Source organism: Microcaecilia unicolor, chromosome 3 (assembly GCF_901765095.1).
Source record: "Microcaecilia unicolor chromosome 3, aMicUni1.1, whole genome shotgun sequence".
Lineage (NCBI taxonomy): Eukaryota > Metazoa > Chordata > Amphibia > Gymnophiona > Siphonopidae > Microcaecilia > Microcaecilia unicolor.
In genome coordinates, this window is record NC_044033.1 from 472,858,099 (window position 1) to 472,878,984 (window position 20,886).

A 20,886-nucleotide genomic window follows, 5' to 3' on the forward strand; every position below is an offset into this window, starting at 1 on the left:
TTACCATACATGGGCTACCATTAAGATAGGGGTATTTTGTACCACTAACATGCTATTGTAGCAAAAGTTCCATTTTATGTAATAAGATCTAGTTATTAATAAGCAATCTTAATGGTAGCCCACATTGATAACTTCCCCCTTAATGATTGAATCAAAGTGCCTTTGCTTTCTGTAATCACCCTTACTAGGCACAGGTTTTGATCATTGTTTCATAGTTTTGGAGATTTCCACAATTGATTTTCTCTTTTTCAGGGATAATGATTCAAATGATGTTATCACTTGAGAATTGCCTATTAGTCATTTGAATGTATTTGGCAAGGGGAGAGGTGCAATGTTCAATAGTTTTCCTAATACAGTGTAACTTTTCCAAGATATAACACATTTATCACACTTTCTAAGAACCTCTTCAACCTTGTCCTTGCCCAACAGAACAGAATGAGGAATAGTCTAGTGATTAGAGGACTGGGCTGAAAACCAGAGAACTTAGGGTTCATATCCTGTAGCCATTCCTTATGATCTCCATTACCTCTGGAATATATTTAGACTGTAAGCCCTATAGAGCAGTGACTCTCAAATTCCGATAAATATGCATGAGATTGATTTGCATATAATGGAGGTAACATGGAAATCTGTCTCATGAATATTCATTAATATACAATAAAGGGCTGTCTACTCCCTAGTCTTCAAATTTCAGAAACATTCTTCTGGCTTAGAGGCACTAAGAAGTGAGGCAAATACAAAGAGCATTTTCAATATTCAGCCATCTTTACTGGACTCACAGTAGCAACACATTGACGGCCCGACATGACCATGTTTCAGTGTGTGAGCCTGCCTCATGAAACTGGCTTTACTGGAGTAGTTTTGCCGTAGCAAAGTAGAAGCATCTGGCTTCGTATGGGCACTTCATTTGAATTAACAAAGAATTGTTTTTTTTTTCAACATATGCAATCTGTATTTCCGTCTTTATATGCTCATAAGTTTGATGACCCCTGAGGCAGTCTCATACGATGAAACACAGCCATGTCAGGTTGCTACTGTGACTCCAATAAAGATCCTTGAATATTGAAAATCCTCTTTGTATTTGCCTCACTTCCTTGTTCAATTTCTACACATCCATAAGGATTCAGATTCTTCCCTCCTTTCTAAGAGGCACTAAGAACATAAGAATGAATGAAGTGGAGTGGTGGGTTATAACGATAGCCCACTGAGCCTAGCACCTTCTCTTTGTCCATGGCCAATTAAAAATTATATGTAATTATACAACTCATACCAAGATGTAGGAGGTAGCAATTCCAATGTCTAACTAGCTAATGGGCCAGTACTCCAGAAACTAGTCCAGAGTTTGCTCCAGTTTAATTTCAGTTGATCCATTTCTGACCTTATCTGGAAATGCATCTCATTTATTAATTTGTTACATATCACACGTTTATTGCTTTGTGCCTTGCTGAGACCATTACTTGAGATGGACATATGATAAATCCTATACTTAACAGAGTTCTAGTAAGACAAATAAAACAGGTAGTCAGGAAGGTTTTTCTGATGCCACTGAGGGTTTTGGGAGACAGTCATAGATTAGGATTAGTTGCTTTGTGGATTGCTATTATTGGGAGCATTGGCTGGCAGTTATTTTTGTAACTGTGGCAAAGGTTTCTAGGAGGCAACCCGCAGGTAAAGGTTATGTTTGACATTATGAAGAGGGTTTGCATTGTGATGTCTACACCTTAAATTTAACCTGAGTATCAAAACTGCAAATACAAGGTCTATTTTCTATATGCTTCCTGCTCCTCAGAGGTTTTGCAGCTACAGCTTACTTTGGAGACAGGGTCTGCAGGGGGCACTTCTGCGTAGGGTGGTTCAACATCTGGCAGCCAGTGGCCTGTTTTCTGCATCCCCTCCAACTGGCACAGTGTGCCAGGCCAGTGTCAGGTGCCCTGAAGTTCTGCCTCAATGACATCATTCAGATTTGCGAAGGGGTTCTTTTGTGATATTTTGGATTTCCCCTGATTGCCCATCACTAAAACCAACCCTGCTATTGATTTTCAGAGTGCTGATTCTTTTTTTTTTTTTACTTTTGTTGTTATGACTGACATGGACATGATCCTTTGCAAACAACTGGAGAACAATCCATGGTCGATCTTTGGTGTGATTGCCCTTAAAGAGGTCTGTTGGCACCATTTGTAATGGTAGCACCAATGCTGCAAAAATGACCAGTGATCAGCTCTGCCACTTGAAGATTCCCCATTAGAGGAAGAGGGGCTGGAAATAAGAAGAATTGGCTCATGAGTGGGATTTGTTCATAGCAATTATGGCATTATAATTGTTTTCCAGACAAAACAATGACAACAGACAACATAGAGCTTATTTTTATTTTACTTTTGTTTATTTTTGTTACATTTGTACCCCGCGCTTTCCCACTCATGGTAGGCTCAATGCGGCTTACATATTGCATACAAGTACTTATTTGTACCTGGGGCAATGGAGGGTTAAGTGACTTACCCAGAGTCACAAGGAGCTGCCTGTGCCTGAAGTGGGAATTGAACTCAGTTCCCCAGGACCAAAGTCCACCACCCTAATCAACCTATCCACCCTAACCACTAGGCCACTCCACTCCTCCACTCTTTTATTTTACTTTGAAAACAAATTGAAACAAATATAAAATATAATTAAAATGTACTATTTTGCTTCAAATGAATGCACATCCCTAATGGAAGATTGATACAGTCTGGCTGCAACAGGCCTTGTGCAAATTCATCCACATCTGTGGTGGCTATATGTATACGTTTCAAGTATTAAATTGACAAATGAAGTAAAAAATTATTTAGAAGAAAGCTGCCACACATTATCCCCCGGATTCTATATAGGTTATGTAAATTTGGCCAGATACATGTGCAAATTAATTAGTTAACATTCAATTACTGACCGCAACCTGATACAATCAATGGTACTAAGCCATGCTGACTATTGCATTGGACTTTATGCGGGATGCAAAGAATAACTCATAAAGAAACTACGGACTGCTCAAAACACAGCAGCTAGGCTTATCAGTGGCGTTCCTACGGGGGCTGACACCCGGGGTGGATCGCCAATGCGCCCCACCCCCCCCGGGTGCAGCGCCCCCCCCCCCAGAACAGCGCGATGCCCCCCCAGCAAAAAAAAACCCCGATCCCCCGGCGAACCCCCCCCCCGGGTGCACGGCGCTGGGGGGGGGGGTGCCGTGCGCCTGCCGGCTCTTCGTTTTCATGCTCCCTCTGCCCCGGAACAGGAAGTATCCTGTTCTGGGGCAGAGGGAGCATGAAAACGAAGAGCCGACAGGCGCGCGGCACCCCCCCCCAGTGGCGTGCACCCGGGGCAGACAGCCCCCACCGCCCCCCCTTTGATACGCCACTGAGGCTTATATTTGGAAAATTGCGATTCGACAGCACCAAACCCCTACGAGAAAACCTGCACTGGCTCCCAATCAAAGAACGTATTACTTTCAAAGTCTGCACCCTGGTCCACAAGATTATCTATGGCTAAGCCCCGGGTTATATGATTAACCTCATAGACCTACCAACCAGAAACACAATCAGAACTTCATGAACATACCTAAATCTTCACCAACCTAGCTGCAAGGGACTCAAGTAGAAATCAATTTATGGATCCAGCTTCTCCTATATAAGCACACAACTATGGAACGCATTACCGAAAGCCAGGACCACCTCAACTTCCGGAAATCACTAAAGACCGATCTGTTTCAGAAGGCATACTCTACTGATCCAACTTAAGTGCCTGAACTCAGCAACACAACAAAACTAAAACTTGCAATGGACATTATATAACTCTTCTTCTCTTGATTCTCTAATGTGTCTGTAACACTTATATCTCATTCCCTATAACATCACTCTGTATTTGTTTCATCACTGGAGGTGGCTAACGCCTCACGGTACTATGTAAGCCACATTGAGCTTGCAAATAGGTGGGAAAATGTGGGGAACAAATGCAACAAATAAATAAATAAATTGGCACTAATTTGGATTTATACATGTATCTGCCTATGTTCTATTCTATAATGTACTGCACCCAAAATGTCTCATGCAACCCAAAAACGGGTGTTTGCCCCAGGCCTGGCTTTGTCTCTCAGCTGCCCTGGTGCTAATTAGCACCAATTAGCAGTTAGGAATCCAACCGCCCCTGGTCACTATTCTAGAGGTTATACATGCAAATTCTATGATGCCCATCTTCTACAGGGTGTGGATGTGGGAGTGGAATGGGTAAGTCAGGGGTATGTCTATGGTTTGAGAGCAAAGGTTGTAAAATACTAGAAGTTATGTGCCTAACTGCCAACAGTTTGGTGTGAGCACTTATACCAGCCTTTCCCATCCCCTAAAGTTGGGTACAAAACTATGGACTTATGCTAGTACTCTATAATGACAGTTCCACAGAATTTACACATAGCACGCATCATCCCAGTCCCTACATTTTGGTGCTCTTATTGAATCTACCACTATGGCAGCATCATACTCATAGATTATATAAGATGTCATTCTCTCTGCACAGGGATTCCTACTAAGCATAATTGCATAAAGGATTTTTGTTCTTTAAAATCAATAGGATTCAATAGGGTATCTTGACACTCTGCTGATGATACCACAGTCTGTTTTGTTGAAAGGCTTTTGATTCTGTAATGAAAATGTTTCATGTAAGAATAAGTAGCAAGGAAAACATACACTCAGACACATACACACACACACACACACACACACACACACACATTTAAGTTTCAGGCATGCAAAAATAAATCCTAAAAGTGATTTTTGCCATGAGAGTTTTGGAGGCTATACTTTTTGTTCAGTGATTTAAGGTCTTTTGGTTTCTTTGAAAAGCAAAAACGAAAAAAAAAATCAGTTCATAAGTAAAACTGTACAAAAAACACCATAAAACGTTTGCCTGAATCCTAAATTTAACACATAGGGGGAGGGGTGGATAAAGGGTAAATTAAATAAATGCCACTCAAACTTCAGCACCAGAAAAAAACGTTTGCAGTTGTTTCTCCATAGTACTCTCCTTCCCCCCTCCTACTCCTTCCTTCCCTTACATGTACTGACCCCTCTTAGCCCCCCTCCTCCCCAGTTATCCTCTCTTGCTGCAATTGATCACTATCAGTTGGTATTAGTGCTCTTTCTTCGGCTGTGATTGGTACGCTTTCCTATCAATTATTGTAGTTCCTTTCTGTTTTCTCTTGCATTGCATTTTAATAAACTATAATCTATTCTATAAAGGATGAATGCCCTTTATAGAATAGTGCATAGATCAGATTCTCATACTAAATTGGATTTATACCAGCTGAAACATTGTGTAAATCATGGTATGTAAGTTGGGAATGGATTCCCCATATTCAATAACATTGCTCCCAACTTTTCAGAATGCCCCTGACCCGCCCATGCCCCTCCTATCACAATGCCCCCTTTTGGACTACATGCTATGGAATTTGGGTGCCCTGAATTATCCTATATAATAAAATGCACCTCCAACATTCTGAAGCTGACTGCATGGCTGAGGCATTCCTGCTCTCTGTATCCATCTCCTGAATTGACATCACGTACTTCCGGGTTCGTCACAAGCAGAAGTGTCCAACCACACGAGGTTTCTCGGCTTCAGAATGTTGGAGGTGCATTCTATTAAATAGGATTGGTCAGTTCCTTGAAGCACAGCCAGAGCTCAGCGTCCTGTACAGTAATGCTCAGACACCAGAGAGAGAGGGGGGGGGGCTGACACCAGAGAGAGGGAGGGAGGGGGGCCAGACACCAGAGGGGGGGAGGTATCTCTGTCACACACATACTCTCTCTCTCTCACAGTCAATGTCTTTCTCTCTCTCACTCTCACACACTGTCTCTCACACACTCTATGTCTCACACTGTATCACATTCGCTCTCTATGTGTCACACAGTCACTCACACACTCTCTTGGTCTCATACACTCAGTCTCACAGAGAGTCTGTGTCTCACACACACTCTCTCTCTCTCGCACACACTGTATCTGTGTGAAACATACTATCTCTCACACTGTGTCTCACATACACACTTGCACACACTCTCATTCTCACACACACTCTCTCTTTTACAGACACACTCACACCCAGACTCACTCTCTCTCACACACACACACACTCACACATTCACTCTCTCTCACACACACACAGTCACTCTCACATACACTCTCTCAAACATACACACTCCGAGGAAAACCTTGCTAGCACCCGTTTCATTTGTGTCAGAAATGGGCCTTTTTTTACTAGTAGAATATAATGCAGCCAGATGCACATGCAAACAGAGCATAACATCCTTTAAGGGGCATGATGACATCATGATCTATTTATGATGTCAAATGAACCTGAAGAAAGGTTCAATCATTCATGATAGTGTTCTGCTTTTATTAAAGCTTTATACATGTGCATCAGGTAGCTCAATGGTTAAAATAAATCTACAATGATGTAAAAAGCTCCCCTCCTGATTTACTCTATTATTGCATATATGCCACACTGAATGGTTTCTAATCTTTAAACAAAATGTAATATTAGAGAAAGAGAATCTAAGTATAAGGTTTGCTAAGTAAATGGTTATGGATGTGATATACTGCCTTTATTTGTTACAATTAAAGTGATCTACATTATTAGATGCAGGTTTTTTTCTCCGTCTCTGATGGGCTCACGATCTAAGTTTTTGTATTTGGGGCAATGGAGTGTTAAGTGACTTGTGAAGAGTCTCAAAGGGACACAAAGAAAAATAAAACAAGTTCTGCAGATTCTTAGGCCACTGCACACAGTAAACACAATATAATTTTTAAATAATTACTTCATTTTTTAAAGGAAAAAAGGGCCCGTTATTCAGCTAGTTACAGACAGTACTTTGACTGTCCACCACTGAAGTCAAATCCAGAAATTCAATGCCAGGCCATTTCTGGCGACTGACATTGAATATTTGGCATTTTTTTCGGCCACTACACACTTACCCAGTTAAGCCAATATTCAGCGGCTGACCAGTTTAGTTATAGCGGTAAAAGATAGGACTGCTATTTATACAATCTGATTTAACCACTAATCTTATCTAGTCTGGAAATGAATATCCACACCTAACTGGATAAGTCACACAATATTGCTGGTTTAGCGGTAGGTGCTAACCACACATATTCAGCGGGAGATAACCAGTTATCTCCTGATGAATATTTGCAGTTAGCCACAAAACACTATTTAACCAGTCAGCGGCCATTTCTGACTAATTAAATACTGCTGAGTATTGGGGGGAAAGTGTTATATGACACCTATATAACCCATGTGAAAAAAGCCCTGCTCCCTAAATTTAATAGCTTCTTACACCACCTTTAGCAGAAATTATTGCAACCAAATGTTTCCAATAATTTGATATCATTCTTTCACATCACATTTGAGGAATCTTTATCTGCTCTTCTTTGTAGAACTACTTTAATTCATACATATTCATAGGTTTTTTTTTGCATGAATTCCTTATTTCAGGTCCTGCCACAGCAGCTCTATTTGGTTCAAGTAAGGACTTTGACTAGGCACCAGGAGAGGTTTGCTTTTAACAATGCCCTCAGTCAAACCTCCAATGTGTCATGGGATATCAATGTTGTCCTCACCCAGCTGATGAAAGCTCCTTTTGAGCCGCTTGATTCCTGTCGTCTGAAGTATTTGACCTGGAAAGTTGTGGCAGTCACTTCAGCTTGTAGAGTTAATGAACTTCAGGCCATAGTAACTGATCTACCTTACACTAAATTTCACCACAACAGAGTAGATCTCCACACACACCCTAAGATAGTGCCAGATATCCATCTTAATCAACCAACATTTTTTTCCAAAACCACATGCCCATCCTGATCAAAGTGTACTACATACTTTGGACTACAAGCGAGCCTTAGCCTTCCATCTGAAGTGGACTAAAGCCCATAGACAGTCCACCCATGCTCATAATATCAGAGCCATGGCTATGTCAGTAGTCCATATAAGGTCAGCCTCCATAGAGGAGATTTTCAAAGCTGCAATGTGGTCATCTGTTCACACATTCATATCTCATTACTGCCTTGAGAAGGATACCTGACATGACAGCTGGTTCGGTCAGACAGTCCTGCAGAGTTTGTTCAGTGTCTAGAACCTAACTCCACCCCATAGGCCCAGTTTAGTTTTATTCCAGGCTACACCTCCTCAACTAGTGCACAAATTGTTTCAGGTTGATTGAGTATATGCATTGATGTTTCAAGTCCTTATTGTCCTAGCATTCATGTTTTGGTGAGCACGGTAGCTAGGGAGTCCCACATGTGAGAATACAATGGCCTGCTTGTCCTCAGAGAAAGTAAAGTTACTCACCTATAACAAGTGTTCTCCGAGAACAGCAGGCCAAGTATTCACACCTACCATCCCACCTCCCTTTTGAGTTCTATTTAATAGCTTTTTACAATGATTGAGAAATCCAAGAGCACTGTACACTTGAACATTAAGAGACAGTTCCTGCTCGAAAGAGCTTACATTCTAATCATGATAGGACAGACAAACAGGACAAATAAGGGATAAGAGAATTACTAAGGTAGGGATGATAAAACATATGTGGGTATTGTACAAGTGAATAGAGGTTAGGAGTTGAAAGCAGCATCAAAAAGGCGGGCTTTTAGCCTAGATTTGAAGATGGCTGGAGATGGAGCTTGACATACTGGCTCAGGAAGTCTATTCCAAGCATATGGTGCAGCAAGATAAAAGGAACGGAGTCCGGAGTTGGCAGTGGAGGAGAAGAGTACAGATAAGAAAGATTTGCCCATTGAACGGAGTTCATGGGAGAAGAATGGAGAAAAGGCAGCTGAGGGGAGATATGATAGAGGTCTATAAAATAATGAGTGGAGTGGAATGGGTAGACATGAAGCGCCTGTTTACTCTTTCCAAAAATACTAGGACTAGGGGGCATGCAATGAAGCTACAAAGTAGTAAATTTAAAACAAATTGGAGAACATTTTTCTTCACTCAACGTGTAATTAAACTCTGGAATTCGTTGCCAGAGAATGTGGTAAAGGCAGGTAGCTTAGCGGCGTTTAAAAAAGGTTTGGACAGCTTCCTAAAGGAAAAGTCCATAGACCATTATTAAAATGGACTTGGGGAAAATCCACTGCTTATTTCTAGGATAAGCAGCATAACATGTTTTGTACTTTTTTGGGATCTTGCCAGGTATTTGTGACCTGGATTAGCCACTGTTGGAAACAAGATGCTGAGCAGTATGGCAAGACTTATGTACTTATGTAATGTAGGGAGAGATAAGAGAGGTACTGAGGAGCTGCAGAGTGAATGCACTTGTAAGTCAGTAAGAGGAGTTTGAACTGTATGCGGAAATGGATCGGGAGCCAACGAAGTGACTTGAGAGGGCTAATATGAGCATATCGACACTGATGGAATGTAAGTTGTGTAGCAGAATTTTGACAGATTGAAGGTGAGAGAGATGGCTTAATGGGAAATCTGTGAGAAGCAAGTTGCAATAGTCTAAGTGAGAGGTGATATAGAGTGTGGATAAGGGTTTTGGTACTGTGCTCAGAAAGGAAAGGAATGGACAAATTTTAATGATATTATAGAGAAAGAAATGACAGTTTTTAACAGTCTGTTGGATATTTGCAGAGAAAGAGAGAGAAGAATCAAAGATAACCCCAAGGTTATGAGCGGATGAGACAGGGAGGATGAGAGTGTTATCCACAGAGATAGAGAATAGGGAAAGAGAAAGGTGGGTTTCAGAGGGGGGAAGAAGCTCAGTCTTGGTCATGTTTGGTTTCAGATGGTGGTGAGACATCCAGGCTGTAATATCAGACATGCAGACTGATATTTGGGCCTGGATTCCTGCTGAAATTTCTGGTAGATTTGGGAGTCATCGGCATAAAGTTGATATTGAAATCCATGAGATGAGATCAGAGCACCAAGGATAGGTGGAAAAAAGAAGAGGTCCCAAGATAGAGCCCTGAGGTGCACCAACTGATAGTGGGATAGAAGTGGAGGAGGATCCACCAGAGTATACATTAAAACTATGATGGGAGAGATAAAGAAGAAAACCAGGACCAGAGCCCTGAATTCCAAGTGAGGACAGTGTAGGCGGTTATCAACATTGTCAAAAGCAGCAGATAGATTAAGAAGGATGAGGATAGAATAGAGACCTTTGGATCTGTCCAGGAACAAGTCATTGGAGACTTTAGCAAGGGCTGTTTCAATTGAATGAAGGGGACGAAAGCCAGATTGAAGTAGTAAAGGGAGGAGGGAGATGGGGTGATAGTTGTAAGAACAGGTTGGGTCCAATGAAGGTTTTTTGAGGAGTGGTGTGGAGCAGCAATTTAGAAAAGACACCCACATGAGTAAATCACAAATGCACTTCAACTGTAAACAAATGTTCAAATTATGAATGGGGGAGGGGACAAGGGGCATGGGCATCAGCGTGGCAGTATAGGAATATCCATCTTATAAAATAGCTGCACAGAAATCTATGCAGAGCAGCCTTTTGGTTGGAGCAGTAGTTAAGAATCAGGATCCCAGGGTCAAATCCCACTTCACCTATTTGTGATTTCTTTTTTTTTTTTTTTTGTGAGCCCACCAGGAACAGAAACATAGCTACTATATATTTTTTTTATTTTGTTACATTTGTACCCCGCGCTTTCCCACTCATGGCAGGCTCAATGCTGCTTACATGGGGCAATGGAGGGTTGTGACTTGCCCAGAGTCACAAGGAGCTGCCTATGGCTGAAGTGGGAATCAAACTCAGTTCCTCGGGACCAAAGTCCACCACCCTAACCACTAGGCCACTCCTCCACTATACCACTTCAAAAGCCTTCAGGTATGCATATGTTATATATTCAGGTACACTAGGTATTTTTCTGTACCTGGAGGCCTGACAATAAAAAATAAAGAGGCTAAGTGGGATTTGAACCTCGGTCCCTGATCCTCAGTCCACTGTAATAGCCAATATACTACTACTCATGTCTGCATGCTACCTTGTTAAGAATGCCCATAATGTCTGAAGCTGTCATACAGCCTCTGATCCCTTGCCAGTTTCACATCTAGGAGAGAGTAGGGGGGACATGAACCACTGAGAGATTAAGGAAGAGGCATGTCTTAATTCCTTCAGTGGAAAACTGCTCAATCAGAGTATCATTCTATAACCTGGATGTGTCAAGGACAAGGTCTAAATGCCAATGTCCATCTTTTTAGACATGGGTATTCCTTTCCCTTCTGTGATATTAGTTGGCCTCTCCCTAGTCCTGCCCAGAACACACCCAGACCACACACCCTTGCCATATGAATACACTGCAGAGTTAGATGTCCATATCCTGGCTTTATATAATTGTGATGTGGCTGTCCATGCAATAGTGATATCTAAATGCCAGTTTTCAGTCATCCAGTATAATAGAGCTTCTAAAATAACCACCCTAGTGTAGCATCTCTTTTCTTTCATGCCTTATGTGCTTATATTTTTTAATTGAATTGTATCTTAGGACTTTTTTTGTTGCTTTCTTCCCCAATTTCTAGTTTATGTATTCTTATGTAAAGTACCTAGATATTCTTTTGATTTATGGTATATTAAATAAATGTGAAATATGAAAGGGAAAGTTATATTTTACATAATTCCCCTACTAAAGCAATATAGAGGCCCTTTACAAAATGCATTAAAACTGGGCTTAATGCATTTTATCATGGGGGTTTCCCATGCACTAAGCTCAGATTTAATGCATCAGTATTTTGGTATTTTTAAATTTTTTTTTTGTGGGCCCTACACTCATTTTTCCATTAGTGAATGGGACTTGCGAAAAATTAATGTGGGAGCACAAGGTGGATTCCAGCTGGTGGAAATTTGATCAGCAATTTTAACTCTATAATATCAACATGAAATAAATTCTCTTTTCCATCACAAAACTTTACCAGAGATTCCCAATGAACTAAATTTATACAAGAATATGTCATAATCGACTGTATCAAATGCAGCTCTCATCAAATTGTAATAATAATCTGATTTACCATAAGCAAATAAAGATTTTATCTCAGAAACAATATCCAATAGGACAGATTCTGTTGAGTGGTATTGTCTAAACCCAAATTATAATAGTTGTAGACAATCAAACTTCATTAAATAATCTGACAATAATTCAGATACATATGCCTCAGCCTGCTTAACAATCAACTAAATAGTTGCCATAGGTCTAAAGTTTGCTGCTAGACTTGTATCCAGTTTAGCATTCTTTGTAAGAGAAGGTTATATAATACCACCCATAGTAAATGGAAAGTTCCCTTCATTGAAAAAATAATTCTGAATTTGTGCAAGCCATTCAACTATTAAGTATGCAGGACAACTATCCAATATACAAGATGATTTAGACAATCTTTTCAGTAAGATTTTAATCTTACTAACAGTGATAAGTGGTAATGAAGCCCAATGTCTATCTTCTGGGCAAGGCTTAGCAATACAACCTTCAGAACAACATACTACCTCTTCTAATTTATGAGGAATAGCTGATCTAATTTTCAAGATCCCTGAAAAATATTGAACTAGTGCTTCAGCGGAAAGACATGAATTTCCATTGCTATATTTCTTTACAGGTTCAATTGTCAATGAGGAAAAAAGCCTGAACAGTTTGTTTTGATTTAAAGAGTTATGCTCAATTTGTCCCTCTCCCCCTTTTTCAGATACATGCTAGAAACGTTGTACAATAATTCTTATAGAATAGCGCACAACCAGATGCACATGCACATTCTAATAAAAAGACAATTAACTGCAGTAATTGGTTGATAGTACCCAGTTATTGCTAGCTAAGGGCTCAATAATCAATTAAGTGGAGGAGTAGCCTAACGATCAGTGCAGTGGCCTAAGAACCAGGGAAACTGGGTTCAATTCCCACTGCAGCTCCTTGTGATTCTGGGCAAGTCACCCATTCCTCTATTGCCCCAGTTAAAAAATTGGCACCTGTATATAATATGCAAACCATTTTGATTGTAACCACAGAAAGACAGTATATCAAATCCCCATCCCCTTAAGTTGGACACACAGCAAAATTTGGGCATATGTATAGAATCCAGAGGAAGTGTGCACTACTATGAAGAAGCTAGCTGGATAACACTTCCATGCTCATGCACTTCTCATTGCACACCCATTCCCCCAAATATTATAAAAAACAATAATGATTTGCATTGAAACTGCCAAATTACCACAAAGCGCTTTAATGTGTTTTGCAGTAAGCCTTTTCTTTAACATGGTAAACGCATATAAGGGCTTAATGCTTTTTAGTAAAAGGGTTCCCTAATGGGATTACTGTTTCATAGTGTCAGTAGCCAGAGGTATCTGTAAGGGCACTATCTCGAAAGCTAGAATGTTAAATGGCTTTACAACACACACTGTGCTTAGCACCTTTTTACTTTATCGCACTGAGCCTCCAACCTGAATGAATAATATTGCTGTAGTGTCTTAAAACATGTTGTCCATTTAGTGTTTCATTCATCTTTAATATTTAATCAGTTCAGATAAATGTATTTCATTTGGCCTTGACTATATGTCAAAAATAAGATAGAAGGCCTGGAAGGCAATAAAATAAACTGGTGCATCCATAATATTATCTTCAATATATATTCCAGAATTTATTAATATCTAGATTGTAGGTAGATTGTGTTTAATGTGCATTAATGCAATATTGTGGTTTGGCCAGACTGATAATGAGCAATCAATTTACCAGATTAAAATGAAACTGGCTTAATATTTTGTATATTTTCTGTTTTAATTCCTTTTTTCAGTCTATTTTAAACACTAAATCAGATCATGTATGCTGGTTCTGCTTATTGTCAGATAGATATTGCTGCAAGTCAAAATATGAAAGTGAAACAGAAAATTGAACAGTGCCTAAACCACTCTGGATTTGTTTGTCTTCTTTTCAAGTTTGAACAGCTCATTTATTTTGTATGATGTGTTTTGTACGACTCCCTTTGTATGCAAAACCTGTAAACAATAATAGTATTTTTAAATATATAATACAATAATAGTAATAAAAAGTAATAATTAATAATGCATTATATCACAAATGAAAGTGCAGCAGGACTTGCTATGTTCTTTAGAAGGGATGTAGGAGAAAGCATATTAAAACTTTGCAGTACAATTTTCGACCGCAATTTTACTAGTTGAAACTAAGGTAATGGATATAGAATGTTAAACCTTTGCAGATCGCTTGTACACCTCATCTTAGCCTAAAGTCCCTTTTCCTCCTCTGCATGGGAGTGAATACTAAAGAACTGTACAATAAACGTGTGTAGGGTGGCTGCTGAAGCAGAGTTCCTGAAATCAATGTAGGCTTAGCATATTAAAGAAAAATCCAATATTTAGACTCAAACACAGACATACGAACAGGTCGCGCGACTGAATAGTTGAAACCTAGACCTTTTATTCCTCTTGCAGGAATGCTGCTAGCAGATAAAAGAGTGATAAATATTAGTCCATGGGTTTTTCTCTTTCTGCACAAGGAAAACGTGGGGGGTGATACCATTTGTGTTGTATTGATGGGGTGGTGAAAAACAGTAAGTTGTGTTTCTCGGTACTGGAAATAATTTAAAGTGAGAAGGGGAAGCTGAGAAGGAATGCTATTATTTTTAGTAAAATGAATAGATTTAAAATGGGACAAGAAGCGAAGGAAACCTTTACCCCTGAGAGATAAGAAATGGGATACTGCTCACTGGAATGTCTGGTAGGAAAGGCCGCGATGAACGGAGAGGCATCGTGGATTTAGGTCTGTCTCTCTGTCAGGGTCTGTCCGTTCGTCCGCCCGACGTTGTGTTGAGGTGAGCTTTTTCCATCCCTCCCATCACCCCCTCCTCCTCTCCTGCCGGAGCTCCTGCGCAGGCAGAGCCCAGCAATCCAACGCTGCCCCTTTCAATGTCGAAATTCCCCTTCAGGAAGCGTTCGACTGCTTCTAATTAATCAAGCAGAGAGAGGTCCTAGCACCGTGAAAAAAAGGGGGAAAACAATAGTCGAGTCTATGCAGTGAAACACCCAGAGGGGACGGAGCAATATGCAGTAATATAAAGACACAGGGAATGAGTTGGATACTGTACGGGAAAATAAAGGTATATTTTGCAGCTTAGATGTCTGGATGAAAACGCTGGCTGAGCTGGTACAGAGATGCTGCTGCTACTGCTGCTGTTACTTCTGCTAGTTTGTCGCTGCATCGCAGCTGCCCAGCCAGGATTCAGCACCCAAAAGCTGGACAGCTCTTGCCCCGCTGCTCCGCCGCCTCCTTCCTCTTGTGCCGCACATCTGGACAGTTGATGCATCTAAATTAAGCGCAATAGTAGGCAACAACAAGTAGAGCTCTCCTATACGGCAAACAGACGAGCCCTTCTGTTATTTTCTGTTTACTGCACGGAATTGGCCATCAAGTGTAATTATTCCGATTTTTTCCCCCTTTCAGGAACGACTCTTTAGGAACCTGGTCCACCCAGGGATGTAAAACTGTGCTTACCGATGCATCCCATACGAAATGCTTATGTGATCGTCTCTCTACCTTCGCCATTTTGGCTCAGCAGCCTAGAGAAATAGTAAGTAACAAAGGGGGAAAAAATACGGTTTAAATGTACAGGCAGAGGGGCTTCTCTCCAATGCACCTTCCAGACGGATTTCAGTAGCGGATAGAGAAATATATTAAATAATCACATGTAAGCAAAATAATACTGGTCTCCCGTTATCTGGCTGTGAAATGAAGTCTGGGTTCACTGATATAAGCTATTAAATATCCTACTAAATTGGGTTCTTCTATCAACTGTTAATGTGTATATGGAAAGGTTATCTACAGGTTTAAATTTAAATGCGGATTATTTCAAAACTTTAATTATGATCCAGCTAATGGTTTTTCATAAGGTGTAAATCATTTTAAAGGAATGCACATGCACACGATTTTACTGTTACTAATGGAATGAAAGCCTAGATTGTTAAACAGATTGCAGATCTGCATTGGCCATATTCAGAACAGCTTTTTCTCTATACTGTCCATTGACGTCCTAGGAAAGGAATGTCCAGTTTGAAAGAATTATAGTGAAATATATCAGCTGCAATTTAACTTTGTTTTTGTCAAAAGTTAGGTTCAATCTGATGTGGAAAGAGAGAGATGTGAGAATGAAACTGCTTTTCTAGAAACAGATTAAATTCTAAGCTTTAACTACATGGATCTAAAAGTGAGATAAAAAGTGTCAGTGCCAGTCTAAAAAAATTTGTGGCCCTTAAGCATGCTAGATACCAAGAGCTGTACTTAATGTGTTCTGCATTCCTCAAGACTAAACATACTGTTTAACTAAGCAATGCCCCAGTTCAAACTCAAGGTCCAACTATGTCACCTTTATCACTCTTGTTAGTTTTTGAAGTTAGTGTAGCTGAGATACAATTGTTTACTGGCCTGTAATAGATTTTATGTTTCACATTTATTTAGTTCCAAACTGTTGTTCATGTAAAATAACACTGCTACAGTAATTCTAGATTTAATAATTTTGCATATAGAGTATGCAATATTTGATATGGCCTTTGTATCCGAGTCAAAAACAAGATGCTTATTTACAACAGGCTTTGATAAATGTTAAGGGATAAAGTAGGCAACTAAAAGTTAAGGAGGTAATTTTAGAAAGGTTCTTGAGTATATAGTCAAGGCCATTTCAAAATTAGGGCCATGTTTACTAAGGTGCACTAGTGTTTTTAGCGCATGATAAAAATTAGTATGCGCTAACCATGTAGACGCCCATAGGAATATTATAGGTGTCTACACAGTTACCATGCGCTAATGCTTCTTAGTGTGTGCTACAAACACTAATGCGCCTCTAGAATGGCTTAGTAAACAGGGCCCTTAATATGCTATAGATCTCTATAAAAGTGTATGTCAACAGAGGTCCTTTGCATATTTTTAAGTATTTTTTAAAGTGAGCATTTCCATGGGTAGAGTTGGGTGGCATTTACAATTTATACATATATTTTGCAAAATATGAATGATAGAAGCACACAAGTATATTTACACATGCTTGAAGCAAGCTTCAATATATACATGTGCCTGCCACCACTTTAAAAGTGGCAATTTTAGATGGAAAAGTGCACATGTCCTTTTCCTTTGGAAAACTGGTGGTATTTATACATATACCAGTTGGACCAGCTGGTATGTGGATTCATTCAAGCCCATGTGGTTCATTTAGGTGCCTTAAAAATTTTAGATCTTGAAGAATCATAGTCATGCACACCTACAAATAAACATGTGTACAATTGAAATTTGCATAAGTTAGAATATTCCAATGTGCACATTAAAACAAATGAGAGAAACAAACAAAAAAGTAAGACAAATTCAGATAAAAATTTAAAAAAACAAAACGTTTGTGGCTATACATAGCCCTAATACCAGCTGCATCTACCTATGTGTGCAGTTCTAAAATTATCCGCTTAAATCACTAGGAAGTTTAGCATCAGGACTTCGTAACACAATGGCCTATTGTAGCTGTGTGCCTTGATGTTAATATTGATAATAATAGTCATAAAATGAAATAAGTAGACAGAAAACAGCCATATAAAGAAACTAGTCCTCTCTGTTCTCCAAATTTAACACTTCCGAAAGTCAAGAGCAAAGATTCCCTTTTTGTGAAAAAAAAATAAAGTTTGGGTTTGCCCTATAGAACTGTCTGTTTTGTAAAATTTTACAGGGTTCCTTGTTTTTTTAAGTTGGGATACCCCCTATTTATCCACTGATTTTTAGCCTGTAGCTCAGGGAACTGTCAGTGGCCAGTTCTATAAATATTTATTGTATTGACATCAGACCTAACTCCTTTTAATTAGTGCCTCAGTAACACTGCGTATAGGCGTCCTTTGACTAAGGTGTGCTGACAGATTGGGGGGGGGGGGGTTTGTTTACTAAAGTTTAGCTTGAGTTATCTGCAGCAGGGCTCATAGGAATAAAATGGGCCCTGCTGTAGATAACTCGAGTTAAGTGTTTGAAAACAGGGGGATTAGTGAGTGCTAAATAATAAGACGCCCATAGGAATAAAATGCCCATCTTGACATTTAGTGCATGCTAATTGTTAGCATGCACTAAAGCTGTTAGCACACCTTAGTAAAAGGACCCCATAATTATTTAACACCTCCCATCTGATTATGTCAGGTGTTAGATTTAGTACCAAGGTACACATTGGTAAAAACTGTGCTGTGCATAGAGGCTGAGTCTGTAATATGCCTTACATGTGAAACTAACGGATTAGAGGTTGACATAAATCAAAAATTCCTGTGATCATGCTTCATCACTATTAGCCAGGCTGCTGGTCTACCATTGAATAGATGAAATTTAAACAACTATGTATGAAGTTTCTTTTTTGGTTAAAACCCTACTTTATAAAAATGTTTTATCTTGATATAAAATAATTCTGCATAAATAAAGTGATCTGATCTTACACTAATATTCTGCTTTATGAACCACCAAATGCATTTTGATTTCTATAATCTACTGAGGACAAATTAAGCCCCCTGTTTACTAAGCTGTGCTGCAATGCCGACACTGCCCATTCAAAGGGAATGGGCTATGTCGGCATTAACGCATGACAGCCACTAGTGAGACTTAGTAAACAGGGGGATAAGCTAGAAGGGTGATATGTGATCTGTAACATAATGACATGTGATATGACCAGTTTTCCGAGGCCCGTGTTTTGCATTGCGTAGAATGAAGATGAAAAAATTTAGGCCCAATCAGGTTTTTCATTGGCAATGCTGTGGGCAGCCTTGGAGAGGACTTGACTGCTGTCCCTTGGCCAGGACTTTGCTTTCTAGGCTGAATGGGCCAAGGATGCTGTATGAGTAGCGTTCATGTCCTCCAGGATTTGGAAAGCCTCAGCCATCACTCAATTGTGATATCTAGCAGAAAGACCCAGGATCTATGGAGTCCATTTACTAAACTGTGTTAGGCACGTATGCACACCTAACAAAGCAAAAAATGGCCTAAAGCAGACACACTAAAGCATCACATATTAATTTTGCATTGTCACATACTAACCATGTGTTAAATATATTTTGAAATTATGGTTTTGAGGAGCCATGTCAGAAACAGAGAATGAGCATTCCTACACTAACTAGTCAGCACATCTACATTACCACATACTGAGTGGTTAACACACGGATAATGCAGGACCCCTTACCACCTACAAAATAGATGGTAAGTGCTATCACAATCATTATTAAAAATGGCCGCATGGTAATGGAAATATTAGCGCATGCCAATAGTATCTTTAGTTGATTTAAATATTATTGATTAAAGGTTGTTTCATATAATATATTGGTATAGATATGAAACTAACATCAAATTTATTCCTCTATTTGTGTACATTCTTTAATATTAGCACATAGCCAGAAATGAAAATAATAGAGACAAGGCATTTTTATGGCCTTAGCACACGAGAAGGACAGATGTAACAGTACACTAAGGCCATTCCTTACCACAGCTTAGTAAAAGGATCCCTATATTGCTGTGTTTCCTAGAAAGCAGAAGGCTGTAGCCCCTGGCTGAGGACCTCATGACTGGGTTAAGGGAGTGAGTAGACAATACAAAATGGGAAAAAACAGGTAATGAAGAACTGGGGCAAAGAAGGGCCATTAGCTGAGCTGGAAGCTCTGAAGAAACCTGTTCAGTCAAAATGAAATGCAATCAAACTGAAAAACTTTCAAAAATGTCAAGCATGTGTATATTGTTTTTATGGATAATATAAACAGTAATGGTAAATATCTTTCTCATAACATATTATTGGGACAAATGTGCAAAATGAGACTGTAGTAACAAACATTATTCTTTTGTAATTTTTCTTCACATTTTCTGTAATTTATAGATCATGGAAGCATCGAATTCTCCTTCTGTAACACTAATAATTGGCTGTGGTCTTTCCTGTTTGGCCTTAATCACCCTTGCAGTTGTCTATGCAGTACTATGGAGGTATATAATTAATCTATAAATATAAATAAACATGCACCATTATTTTGAAGATGTTGGGAGAAATGTAAATCTGTTTCAAATGTCTCATCTTAATGTATGAAATTCTAGTAGTGTTAAAGGCTAAACATGCATGCATATATGAAATCAACCAGTGTGCAGTAGAAAGTGGCCTTAGCATGCCCTTACACAGGTTTTTCCTGTGCACTAAGGTAATTTTTTCTGCAGTAGTAAAATGGCCGATTTTCTATTTTTTCAATTAATGGTCATGTGCTAAAGTTGTTATTAGTGCACGGCCATTAAAAAACAATATTGATTGAGCGCTTACCACCACCAATTTTGAAGGTGGTAATGGCTCATGCGTTAATCCTAAATTAATCAGTGTGTGATCATGGAGATGTGCTAACTGATTAGTGCAGAAACACCCACTCTCTGCCCATGACACATCCCCCTCAACTAAAAATAAAAAAAAATCTTTTTTTTTTGTGCATGCCGGGTGGCACACACTAATTTGCAACTTTCCACAGGATGCCTGTGCATGTCCCAGAGAAAACCCCTTCAAGCTGCAATAAAACACGTGCAAGCACTTACTACACCTTAGTAAAAGGACCCTTTAGTTTAGATTGTTTTAACTTTAATATTAAGGGCTTTATTTACTAAAGCGCACTAGTATTTTTAGCGCACGCTGAAAATTAGCATACGCTAAATGCTAGAGACACTCATTTATTCCTTAGTAAACTGGGCCCTAAATGATCTTGTATTTCCTGTCCAGTAGAAATATTTAAGGGTAAATATTTAAAAGCTTGACAAATGCATATAATTATACAGATAATTGTATGTGTATTTTCAGTCAATCTATCCTTGGAAATGTGACTATTGAAACTGCTGGCATACCTTTATAGGGGTAATTTTGTAAAA

At 39.4% G+C, this 20,886-nt stretch overlaps 1 protein-coding gene across 1 annotated transcript in view; it reads left to right on the forward strand.

Annotated features, from left to right (window-relative positions):
• The window catches only part of ADGRB3 (adhesion G protein-coupled receptor B3), a 1,672,438-nt gene that overhangs the window by 1,265,318 nt on the left and 386,234 nt on the right, over positions 1-20,886 (forward strand). Inside the window, exons 16-17 of the mRNA XM_030199002.1 lie at positions 15,448-15,574; positions 19,868-19,971. Of these exons, the coding sequence (XP_030054862.1) occupies positions 15,448-15,574; positions 19,868-19,971 (231 nt within the window). The remainder of the gene's footprint in view (positions 1-15,447; positions 15,575-19,867; positions 19,972-20,886) is intronic.